A 13,420-nucleotide genomic window follows, 5' to 3' on the forward strand; every position below is an offset into this window, starting at 1 on the left:
TGTTCCAACAAGCATTTCCTTTGAATGTTACATCCACATTCAAAAGGTTTCAGACTGTGGAGCATTTTGTATTTCAGACTTTTGAATTTGGGACATGCCAAGTTTTAAATAGATTATGATTTGCCTAATGTCATTTGTATAGCACACACGCCTACATATCTATGTCTCCTTAAATGAAATTTACCAAATAAAATCCAAATACAACTGTTACGTTCATAATTCTCCTTTATGAAATAGGGCTAACAAGTGAAGGAGTTATCTCACACCAATATCTTTTTCTTAGTCAATATGATAAGGTACAAAAGATGAGCTCCATTCTCAAAAAACAAAGTATTTTGTAAGGGGAAACCATCACTGACTACATTTTTTTTTTTAAGCTATAATAATATACTAAAAGTACCATTCTCCCCCACTTTCCATGGGGAATTGGTTCTAGGACCCCCTGCAGATACCAAAATCCAAGAATGCTCAAGTCCCTTATATAAAATGGCATAGTATTTGCATAAAACCTATGCACATCCTTCCGTACACTTTAATCTCTAAATTATAACACAATATAAATGCTATGTAAACAGTTATACTGTAGTTTTAAATTTGTATTATTTATTGAACTGTTTTAACATTTTATTTATTTTAAATATTTTTGATCCATGGTTGGTTGAATTTGCAGATGTGGAACCCACAGATACAGAAGGCTAACGATATGACAAAATGGTATGCTTTAAATACAGAGAGAATGGTACAACTTAAGTGCCATGCAACTTAATATATAACAAGTATCCCTAAACATCAAAAATGATACCACTGCATTAAAAAATTGAAATTATCTCTAAGAAAATACGGTCTATCAAAAGTATCTATATCAAAGAATCATCCTTCAGATCCTCATTATTGTGTGCTCCAATTATACATATTCATTCAAGCAATTTACTCACTTAAAAATTATTTATCAAATGGCTACAACATATTTGCCACTGCTGGGCACTGGAAAAGAGCAAACAAAGCAGAAAAGGTCCCGCCCTCATGGAGCTTACATTCTAGTGGAAAAAGACAGAAAATAAGTATTAACAGTAAAAGTGTTACGAAGAAAAACAAAACAGATTAAGGAAATAAAGCACATAGGGTTGGGGAGAAGGCAATGCTTTTAGATGAGGCAATCAAGGATGGCACAGGGGCAGAAACTGAAATGAAGTAAAAGGGCCTACATTGAGAGCAGAGGGATCTCAGAAAAGTGCTCTTTCAAATCAGCCTCCATTTAAAAAAATGCCTCTCCCACAAATAGTAAAATCGGAAAAAAAAACTTGTTCTTCCAGTACCACATTTTCTAAAACTGAAACTCCATATTCTTCCTAATCACTTCTTCTGAATGCTAACTTTCCAATACATACCAAAAAAAAGCCTACAGTATAAAATAAGTGAATATTCTCAGAATTATCCCTAGTCCAAAAAAAGTGAAAGTATATGAGAAGATAGCAGAACAATCAGCTAAAAAAGTATGTAGTTTGGCTGCTGAAAAAATGTAAAAAAAACACAATCCCTATTAGGGAAAATAACATGTAGCAAAATAGCAGATTTCTGGTAATGTTAGCTTTTCAGTATTTTAATTGTGATAAATAACTGGGTAACACAATATTAATTTTAGAAAGTTTTCAAATGTGATTTTATAGAATTCCTACAATATTCTTAATTACTGCAACTTTCATAAGCCAATAATGTCTTCCCATACTTTCACCTCAGTAAGTAAAACCAGTCACTAAGAAAACAAGATCCACTTAATATGCTGAAATACTTCCATCTCAACATGCAATGGACAGACCTATTTGGTACTTTATGGCCATGTAAAAGATATGGCCATTTTTGCTTCAGCTTAACCACTCGAATCAATAAACCAAATTCATCACTCAAGAATTACTCAGAAAACAAATTCTATTAAAAAAGGACATACAATTGTTTTACCTTTCCTTGTTTAACAATATAATAAGGATTGCTTCGAGAAAAACCAGCGCTTTCAAGGAGGTTCATCACATCATTTTTCCTGTTGACAAACAATGAAATTACTTTCAGGTAATTTTAAAGCACCACTAAGCAATGAGTAGACTAGCCCCTGGGTTGATAGCATTAGGGAGGGCAGATCAGTAATTAAACCATCTGTATCATCCTCAGAACTTTCTGATTCTTACGTTTATCCTCTATATTGATTTGTCAAAGATGAAGCAAATATTCCCCATGTATGAAGCAGGTAAAATAATACTTTTTACTCTTTTGTAAGGAAATCATAAAGAAAAATGCGGCTGGGCAGTGGCTCATGCCTATAATCACAGCACTCTGGGAGGCCAAGGCAGGCAGATCACAAGGTCAAGAGTTCAAGACCAGCCTGCCAACATGGTGAAACCCCATCTCTACTAAGAATACAATAATTAGCCAGGTGTGGTGGTGGGCGCCTGCAATCCTAGCTACTCAGGAGGCTGAGGCAGGAGAATAGCTTGAACTCGGGACGGGGAGGTTGCTGCGAGCCGAGATTGCACCACTGCACTCCAGCCTGGGCAACAGAGTGAGACTCCATATTAGGAAAAAGAAGAAAGAAAAATGCTGGCTGGGCGTGGTGGCTCATGTCTATAATCCCAGCACTTTAGGAGGCCAAGGTGGATCATTTGAGGCCAAGAGTTCGATACCAACCTGGCCAACATAGCAACACCCCATCTCTATTTAAGTACACATTCATTTTTTTTTTTAAAAGAAAAATGCTTACGTGACCATCTTCTTGTCTAAGAAATACTGATCCTTTTTGGCACCAATAACTCTTCGAAGTGAAACTTCCTCTTTATCGATCTAAGAAAAAATGTAAAAGCCCAAAGTTTAATAGTGAAGGAGAAAACTTTTTAAATAAGGCCATTTCAAAGTCCTTGACCATAACTATTTATTTTAAAATTTCAATTATCTCACTAAAGATAATACTACGAATACTCAATACACTTAACCAAGACACTTTTCACAACAACTTGTACATTCCCATTTGTTAACAGAGTATTCACTGTAATTTTAAGATAAAATCAGTATATAAACTGTAATTATAACAAATTATAAAAGCTTAAAAAGTTTCAAAGCATGAAGAAGATTAGCTACTCCAATTAAATTCTCAACATTACTTTAAAAAAAAAAAAAAAGTTACTTACTGGTAACCGGTTGTCTGAATTATCAAAAATAATCTCCACAAAAGCAGAAATAACACGAGGACCAGTACCTTCCTAAAAATGAAAAAAGTGAGAAATTTGCCACTTAAGAAGTATATTCATACCCTTTAAAGGATTCTTAACGTCTAGGGCATAACAAGTCCGATTCAATGGAGAAAAATTTCTACTAGACTCATATATATACACACACACACTAATGTCTCTGCTGTTTTGGCAAGAGGGATACAAACTTTGGGGATATCCCGAGAGAGATAGTATATATTCCTCTTGCCAAAACATCAGAGATGTTAGATTAGGATAACAAAAATTCTCAACCAAATAGTTTTTGATTCTAAATAAAAAATAAGAACTATGCAAGACATGTCAAAGTTAGATATCCTTAAATTTGATTCTACAGACCACTTTATTAGACTGCAAGACTGGGGCCATTTAATCCTACCTATTTGCTAATACCTAGCACACCATGAGACTTTTCTTACAGTCTCATTTTAATGCTGCAAAGAAATCCTAATAAATCATGGGATAATTACCAAAAGTCTGTTTTTTAAAAAAATTTGAGACATTCTACAGTTTTAAATCTATTATAGAAATATACACATTTAACGTGTCACATTTAAACCAATCTGTGACACAAAAACTATGGTACCAAGTCCAGATACCTTCCAGATTATAGAAACTGTTACTATGTAGTAAATACAATGAAGAACTGTACCAAACAGGTTATTATTTTAATACCAATCTGAAAAACCTAGAAAGTTTTCTATGGAAAATCAATTCTGATTACTGGGCTACAAATTCAAACTAAACAAGGGGAAAAGACAGACAAGAGATAAACGAAACAACTTCCTATGTGTGAGAAACACTGTTAAGATATATTGAGGAATTTCATTTTCTAGTCTTTAATAAGCAATATTCAAACCAGAAGGATTAATTATATCATTTTTTTGTAGTCTTTCACGATTTTCTATCCTAAAATTACTTTAGTCCATTATTCATATTTTTTCTCAAACATCCTAACAAGGTTTGAGGGAGGCATGACTCACATGAACACGAAAACCCAATCATCGTGCTTATGAATTACAAAAGGACCCATTTAATAAAATATTCTAACTCACATTACTGTAAATAAACAGGTGGTCCCCGACTTATGATGGTTCAACTTAACAACGGTGTGAAAGCAATTTACCATCAGTAGAATCAGTAGAAACCATAATTTGAGTACCCATAAAATCACCTTTTTTTTTTTTTTACTTTCAGCACAGTATTCAATAAATTATACGAGAGATTCAACACTTTATTATAAAACAGACTTTGTATTAGATCATTTTGCTCAACTGTAGGTTAATGTCCATTTTTGACTTACGGTATTTTCAGTTTATGATGGGTTTATCAGGACATAACCCCACTGTAAGTTGCAGAATATCTCTACTGTTTTTCATACTGGAAAATGATGTTTACTATCTAAGTACAAATATGGCTAAAACAACAAACAACTTGTATGTTGTTTAGTTTGCAATGGTTGTTTCTCTATGCTCCCAATTTTTGGTTCTGCATCTTAAAGTTCCTAATCTCCAATCTCAAACTCCTCTTTCTCCTCAGCAAACCTGCTTTTAAGGCTTTGCAGATCACATCCTTAAAGAAATTTATATGGAAGACATACCCACCTGTACGTAAATCCTATAATTTTCTCCTAAACATCGTATAAAAATTAGGCCTTTATCTGGCATTAACATGTTAGGCTAAATTTCATAGCAGAATAAAACACTTAGGAGATATATCACGTCTCCTTTAAGAAATTTATATGGAGGACATATCTATAGGCAAATCCTGTAATTTTCTCCTAACCACTGTATAAAAATTGGGCTTTTATTTGGCATTAACATGTTAAGATAAATTTCACAGCAGAGTAACACACTTATGAGATAGATTGCGTCTGGTTCACAAAGAATCTGAAACTTGAACAAATGTGTTTTTAACCAGCATGGAAAATTTATTTTTAAAATACATTTAATTATCAATAATGTCTTAAAGCAGTCTCACTCACATGCAATAAAGCCAACCGCTGTTCCGGACGAAGATGACTAAACTCATCGCTGAGAACAAACTGAATTGCTGGAAATACAAAAACAACTATTAGTATACCCTAAAAAAGTGTTTATATAACTTCCCACACCTCAATAGAATATAGTGTGTCTGGTAACAGACAATGCAAATAAATTATCTGTTTCATATAGACAAAAGGAAACGCAGAAAACATGCCTGCACATAAGACTAATCAGGTAGGAAGTGACATAAGAAAAATACTGAGTTTTCATTGAAACATTTAAAGAAAGAAAATAAAGAGAAAGCACTGAGATACATGAAAACAGACAAGCAAAACTAAGGTATACTTCTGGCTCAAAGTGCACACTGACCAGATTAGATTAACACTGTATGTGCTTTTTTCCCCACTAGACATAAATGGTATGAGTTAAAATCTTTTTTAACAAAACAGAATGTATGAGAATATACATTAGGTGGATACTTTACCAAAAGAAATAAAACTAAGGAAATACAAGGAAATGTTTGAGATGCCCAACTTCTACTACACTTCTTATACTATACTGAGCTCTGTAAGAAGGGGCCATTCCTACTTCCATATAGAGCACCTAACTGGACCACCCTGCCTAGGAAGTGGAACTCTTTTGCTCAGCTGTTCTTGTCCCAGTCCACCCAAGAGACCTCTGGCATTGTGTGTATGTGGCGGGGGGGTACCCGCATCGGCAAGTACGAGCATAAGCATTAATGTGTGTGCTGTGGACACAGGTCGGGGTGAGGAGACTTCACACTGCCCTCAACCCTGAAGATTCTCAAATACTTCCACTTCAGTCCACTCTCTCATCATTGCCAAATTACAACCACAACAGGATATACAGGCTAGAGAGTGCCTTTCAGATTCGTGTGCACAGAAGGGACAGAACCTTTACTCTTACTAAGCCAGTCCACTAAATGCTCCTTTCCCTCAAGCATTACCCAACTAAAAAGTTCATATTTTTCAACTTATTCCTTAACAGTCTAATTTTGTTAAAATGTTTTTCTCCTCAAAGGATTTGTTAACAGAGGCATTGCTATTTATACTTAAATGCAATTTATCTTTAGAGAGAATTTTCGAAGCTCTATTTACTATCTTTAAACTGACAACAGTCTGTTCAGTTTCAAGTTTTTTATACCTCTTCATTCTTTACAAAGATGACTGGTTTAGAAAACTTTTTTTTTTTTTTTTNCCTCAGCCTCCCGAGTAGCTGGGACTACAGGCGCCCGCCTCGTCGCCCGGCTAGTATTTTGTATTTTTAAGTAGAGACAGGGTTTCACCGTATTAGCCAGGATGGTCTCGATCTCCTGACCTCATGATCCGCCTGTCTCGGCCTCCCAAAGTGCTGGGATTACAGGCTTGAGCCACCGCGTCCGGCCAGAAAACGTTTTTAAAAAGGTGAAATAAGAAAGATGAACCATTTTCCAAAACAATACTATCAACTATTCTACTGCATTTACATACATTTAAAATATGCATTTATAACATTTATATATTACATTCAAGTTTAAAAAGCATTTTCATACATACTATTGCATTCCATTCTTACAAACCATCTAAGGTAGACAGGGCAAACATCCAACCATCTCCATTTTTAAAGTGAAAAGAACAATTTGAGAGGCTACATGTTTTGCCCAGTCTCACACAGCTAATCAGTCACTGGGTATAAAGCAGAATTCAGATCTGTACACTCTAAACCCTCTACACTAAGCTGCAATCCCATATAAAGTATTTCTTGGGTTTCATGCATACATAACCTCAGAAAATTAATGATTTTAATAAACTACCCTAAGATACCCAGGTATATTAATATATTTACAATTCAAAAAACAATACCTACCATAAAAAAAGTTACTTTTTCCAGATCCATTTCTGCCCACTGGAAAATTTCAAAAAGTACAAGTTATTTTACATAAAAACCAATAAAATTAAAACTGTTTACCTTTTAAAATACTCAAAATTTTAAAATCCAATTTTCTAATACATCTTAACATCCGAAATTAAACAACCGTGAATAAAAGAAACCAATACAACAACTATAATGACCAAATGAATTCAATTTTGTACAGACTTCTAACAGTTTTTTCTTTAAAGATATTTCACAGTTGATCCTTTTCCTCTTACCCAATAGTTTACAATGAATAGGAGTAGCTAAATATACTACCTGGCTCTTATAATTTATCATATTACAACGGATATATAATTCTATTTTAACTATATATATGTTTAACAATTGAAAGAGTCATATATTGCTAACATTCTAAAACAATCATTTAAAATCCTTACAGTGTTCTCATGTTTACAATCAACCCTATATTATCATGTGTAGTCTCACAGAACCACAAAAGTATAAATAATTTTAAGGTACTTTTTGACTAACAAAATTCAAATATAAGCAATTCAATATTTAAAAGGATATCAAATCCTTTTGATTTTAAGTAAGTATATTTGTTTAGTGAAATTTTCAGTGTTAAGACTCATAAATAACTATGTCAGTCTTCTCAATCTTGAGCCAGAAATATTCTGAGCAAATTAACCACACAGTTACCACCTTTAATGCAAAGTAAATCCCAAAAAGATCATGTCATGCCAGAAAGGACATACTTTTTTAAAAAACGCACATGACAGACGTAGGAGCCAGCTTGAAGGGGGCTTTCAGTAGCTAAATCTAAGGGTAATCTGAGCACCAAAATGACTAAATAAATTATAAATCATTGGTGGGGGAAATAATCCATGCATCCATACCAATAATAAAAAGATAAATAAGTAGGTAAGGAAGGAGGAAAATTACCAAATGCCAAGTTGTAAATGTGAAAGGAGATCTGGAAATGAAAAATCATTTTGTGACCATCAGAATAAAGGCAAGGGTCATCAACAGATGCTAAATGTAGGCACAAAGTTTGAAAAGGAGCACAAGATTTACATGGTCCAAAAGCATCTGCCTATATTACTTATTAGTTGCAAGGGAAAAATAATACCTACACAGTGGAAACATTAGACATTGACTGGGTGATCAAAAGTAATATTAATAAGAGTCAGACCTCATGTGCCTCCAGATGTGATATCCTGAAAGGGACACAACATCACTTATGTTTTAAGTCTCAAAAATAACAATGTTATAAAAGACAAAAGCTGTGGAAATGATCCAGATTAAAGGAGACTAAAGAAGCATGACAACTATGCAACACCTGCTCCTAAATTAGATCCTGTACTGGAGGGGGGAAATGCTATCAAGAACATTTCTAGGTCAGTCAACATAACTGGAAAATGGACAGATTTTTACTATGTATTAAATTTACTTAAGTTGTAAATTGCACTTTGATTATGAAAGAGACTATCCCTCCTCTTAGAAAGTACACATTAAAGTCAGAGATAAAGGACTGCGGTATAAATAACTTACTCTAAGGAAAAAAGTGTGTAGAGAGTGGAAATGATATAGCAAGTGGGGAAAATGTTAACAATAGGTGAATCTAGGTAAAGGGTTTATGAGTAGTCTCTGTACAGTTCTTTTTTTTTTTTTGTACAGTTCTTATTGGGGCAATTTTTCTGTAAATTTGAAACTATTTCTAAATAAAAGTTTAAGATGACAATTTATCATTAAATGAATAAATATTTCAAACCATAATCCATCTATAAATAACTGAAATTTTAAGAATTTCTTTGTAAGAATTACTCCAACCTATAGAGTGGAACACTACATAGCAATTTTAAAGGATGCTGAATATTTAATAAAGAAAGATATTTCAAGATTTATCCTGAAGGAGAATAACAATTACCAATAAATTATGTGATGAACCCATTTTTATTTAAAAAGGCTTACTTACAGATGTATACAAAGACTAAAACCAAATTGAGGTAAACATAGTTTATATGTGGCCTCAGATTCATCTTTCTCAACCCAGGCCTTGGCTGCCAATCAATGGAGAGGCTCAGTCTACTAATACCTTTGGTGGATTCAAGCTACCTTGGGAGTACATTCAGGTACTCCCGAATTGTGAAGATGGAAAGGAGGCTATAACTCCCTGACTACTTCCGGGTGTTAGTTCCCAGGGCACCACAATCCAAAAGTTTGGAAGCATTACTGCCGGATGTAGAAAACTTTGACCAACGAAAGACAGGTGCCAGCAAACAAATCCTTGTCCGAATCCAAATCCATTCCTCTGTCATCTGACCTTTCTCAGGCATGGTAGGTCCATAAAGTCTGTAAGTTATTCAACATGACTGCAAACCACCTGTGTCTTCTTTAGAAATCTGTGACCAGCTTTTCTCTTCATTCTCGCCCTCAAACTGCACCTCCCATTAAAGCCTTAGCAGCTTAGCCTGTCTGTGCTGTTTTCTAGGAAACCAGGACTAACCACAAGTATAGACTGTTATTATTAAGAATGGTTATCTCTGAAGAATCATGGTTTGCAGTAAAAAACAAAGAATGGTTACCTCTGGGTAAAAGGATTATAGTTTATCTTAATTTTCTTCCTTTTAGCTTTTCCACAACGTTCTATAACATGTATTTCTTTTGTTAAAAGGTTAGGGGGAAAAAATCCCTAAAAAGATACATGTTTGATGCATATACCCAACATCAGTACAAGAGATATTTTTTAATAGTCAACATCATTCATCAATCAAAGTGGTATGCTTTCACCAGATATTTTTAAGGCAAATCTCAGTACATGACTACTTTTGGTCTTTCTTACATTACTAACGTGCCTGGTTTTAAAACATGTTTAATCAGTAGTTATCTTGGGTTCATTCGTTTTAAACAAAACCATTTTCCTTTGTAACAGTGACTGTTAACAAATCTAATGCTGCAATCACAGTAGTAAAACAGCTAACTGATAATAGCTAAAACAATGGTATTTGATGGACCTTATAGATATAATGTAATCATTCTAGCTAATAAGTTATTTTACAGATGATTTATAAAATCACACAAATGAAATATTAAGATACTTATTTTAAGGTGCAAGTTAAAGAAAATAGAAATCTAGTAATTCTTATTTTTCTACATTTCTAAAGATTTTCCGACTGATGAAAAAAATCAGAAAGCACTTGTATGTAAGCAAAATCCCAGTACAATTAAGCCACCCTATGGCATGTCAATTCAATTAAATGACTTCAGTAGATAGAGCACAAGCGGGAAAAAAAGTATGTCTTCTTTATTTCCAACTACAAGGCTGCTATTGATAAATCGAGGGCAAAAAAACCTGACTTCAATTTTATAAAAAATAAAGTATGATTCTCTAAGGGTCTTCTGGAAACATTAGTAATATGAATCTCACCTGCGTGCCACAGACTGAATTGTGCTCCCCTGAAACAACTGACACCTTAAACCCAAATGTGATAGTATTTGGACATGGGGGCCCCTGGAAGATGATTATGGTTAAATGAGGACATGAGGATGGGGCCATGTGAGCACACAGCAAGAGAGCAGTTGTCTGCAAGCCAGGAAGAGCGCCTCACCAGAACCTAACCATGCAGGTATCCTGATCATGGATGTCTGACCTCCAGACTGTGAGAAAAAAAAATATCTTGTTTAAGCCACCAGTCTAGGGTATTTTGTTATGGCTGCCTTAGCAAACTAATATACCCCCTAGTCTGGACTCTGTACAGCAAAACTGCGTCAATAGCAGTCTGTTTTTCTGGTGTCCAGAAGCACTCCTTTCATCTATCCTGTAAAACACTCAGCAGAATGTCAGAAAACATCTTTGTTAGCTGTATCAGCAAAATGCACACTACAACCTGAGCCATCTATAATGACTACATATTGTTAATGGCAATCACCATCAGCCCTTTATCCTCACACTTACATAAGGTTTCTCATTTAATCTTCCCAACAGCCCTATGAGACAGGTTTACAAACGAGAAAACTGAAACTTCTCCAAGTGTCAAAAAGAACATGAAACTCGGATTTTTTTTTTTAATTATTATTATACTAGGGTACATGTGCACAACATGCAGGTTTGTTACATAGGTGTATACATGTGCCATGTTGGTGTGCTGCACCCATCAACTCGACATCTCTATTAGGTATTTCTCCTAATGTTATCCCTCCCCCAACCCCCCACCCCCCTACAACTGGGATTGGAACCCCATTCTGTTGTGCTCTAAAGTTTATGCTCTTCCAATCTAGCTACATGGTCTGTCCTTAGAGACACTGAATTGGAGGGTGGGGCGGGGGGGGCGGGAATCCTGGGATCTACTTTGTGAATGAAAACTGTCTTGTCTCTGAAATAAGGCAACAGTCAGCATTTTAAGATACATAACAAGAACAGAAGAGCGCAAATGCTTTAAAACACTCTCACACATACATACAAGGCTACTACCCAGATAAAAAATGGGTAACTTATGAGTGTCTTATCCAAACATTTTAAGTTTATAAAAATAAGCAATTCATCAGTGCAATAAGACAGAAAAGTTATTTCACACAGAAAAATATACATAACTTTACTTAACATTCAAAGACAATTCCTGTCTCCTTAAGTCAATATACAAATCGACAGAATTTACGTTATCTCTATAGACTATAAATATGACCGAGTAAACCAAGAACACTTACCAATCACATTATGTTTTGAACTGAAGGGATCTACAATTGTTTGATCTCTGTAACTTCGAAAACCCTGGATAATCACCTAGTAAATAAAAAAACATTTTTGAGAACTCACCCCCCCAAAACAATACATTAACATTTTCTCTTGAATTTCTTTCTTGTTTCTCATTTAATGCAATATAGAAAACCTGCAATTTCATATACGAAAATTCATTTTGGAAAGTGATGATTAAAATCTGCTAAAAAAAAAATAAAACAGTCCTTTCATCGGTAATCTTTGCCAGTGCAATGCTGCTGGGTTTTATTTTTTTTAGGAGTTAAAGTTGTCAACCTGCTAAGGATCTTTCAAAATCAAGAACACTGTGTGAGCCTAACTGGAACACTAAACACTGCAGTACAATAGCAAGTCTATCCAGCAGGCCGATCGGCCCCAGCTCTCCTGACTCCAAGATCACCGAGTGCTGCTTTCAGTCACCGGCCAGCCAGAAAGAGCCCACGTTCCAAAGGAGTGCTCAGAGCCCGACAGATCCAACAGAAAACCGTCTCCAAGGCCGTGTGCCTGGGCTCATCTTCGTGGTGGACTCCCGCGCGGGAAGACCATTTTGACAGAAGTCAACAACCGAGGGAGGCGGCGCTCCGCATCCTGCAAGCAGGAGGGTCCCGCTCACTTCGCGGGTTAATCCGGGAGAGGAACGGCCCCCCGCAGTGACAGCTGACGCCCCAGCCTGTGCCCCAGGGCCGCCCCGAGCCGGAGGCCACGTTTCCACACATCCCACGCACATGACCCGTGCGAGGCCACCCATGCAGGACCACACAGCCCTTACAGCCCGCGGCCGCCCCGGCGCGGTGCGCCCGCCAGCTCTCGGGCCGCCCGGGAAGGCCCAGTCCCACCCAGCGGCCCGCCCGCCCGCCCTTCCACACCTCTCGGAGATCCTGCCTCTCCCAGACCCGCGCCAGCGGGGAGGCCCAGGCTGCAGAGGAGCACCCCAATTCTCCGCGACCCCGCAGCCGGGGCACTCGCGGGGTCTGGGGCCCCCTCCTCCCCCACAGTCCCCGCCCAGCCCTGGTCCAGCCTGTGGGGAGAGGGGAAAGGCTGCGGGTGGCGCCGCAACACTCCCGCCTCAAGGAGCGGTCCCCACCGGCCCATGACGGGGTGGAAGAACGCGAAGGCCTTACCTGCTTTATGTACATGATTCCGGGCCCCTGGCCTGGAAGACTTGCCCCGGAGCAGCAACCGCGCGGCTGCAGGGTCAGGTGAGGCGCCTACGCGACCCCTCCCCCAAAAGCGCCGCTCGCTCCCCTACAGCCAAACAAAATGGCGGCGCTCGTGGAGGCGGAGTCCGCGCCTCGGAAGGAACCACCTTGCAGCCCTCACAGGGCGTAGGAGGAGTCAAGTTCAGGTCTGCTCTTTCTTTTAGGCAAAACCAGTCTTCCACAGAGTTGTTTGATGGATTTCATTTGAATATAGAATTCTGTAGCTAACGCTTTCCTGAGACTTAGTCAAAAGCTTCACTCGGAGAAGCCATGACCGTAAGGTTGGTCCGTAACCCCTCCGAGCGCGGGGCCAATGGTCGCGTCCACGAGGGGGCAAGGTTCCGCGCCAAAGCCGAG

General features: G+C 37.3%; 1 protein-coding gene across 1 annotated transcript in view; it reads right to left on the reverse strand.

The window, feature by feature from the left end:
• Positions 1 to 13,144, reverse strand: part of SMC3 (structural maintenance of chromosomes 3) — a 37,125-nt gene extending 23,981 nt beyond the window's left edge. Inside the window, 7 exon segments of the mRNA XM_017887188.1 lie at positions 1,957 to 2,035; positions 2,750 to 2,829; positions 3,174 to 3,245; positions 5,236 to 5,303; positions 7,103 to 7,141; positions 11,816 to 11,891; positions 12,986 to 13,144. Coding sequence (XP_017742677.1) covers positions 1,957 to 2,035; positions 2,750 to 2,829; positions 3,174 to 3,245; positions 5,236 to 5,303; positions 7,103 to 7,141; positions 11,816 to 11,891; positions 12,986 to 13,000 — 429 coding nt within the window. The 5' untranslated portion in view covers positions 13,001 to 13,144.
• Between the last annotated feature and the right edge of the window lie 276 nt (positions 13,145 to 13,420).

The sequence above is a fragment of the Rhinopithecus bieti genome, unplaced genomic scaffold, assembly GCF_001698545.2.
Source record: "Rhinopithecus bieti isolate Rb0 unplaced genomic scaffold, ASM169854v2 scaffold_13348, whole genome shotgun sequence".
Taxonomy (NCBI): Eukaryota; Metazoa; Chordata; class Mammalia; order Primates; family Cercopithecidae; genus Rhinopithecus; species Rhinopithecus bieti.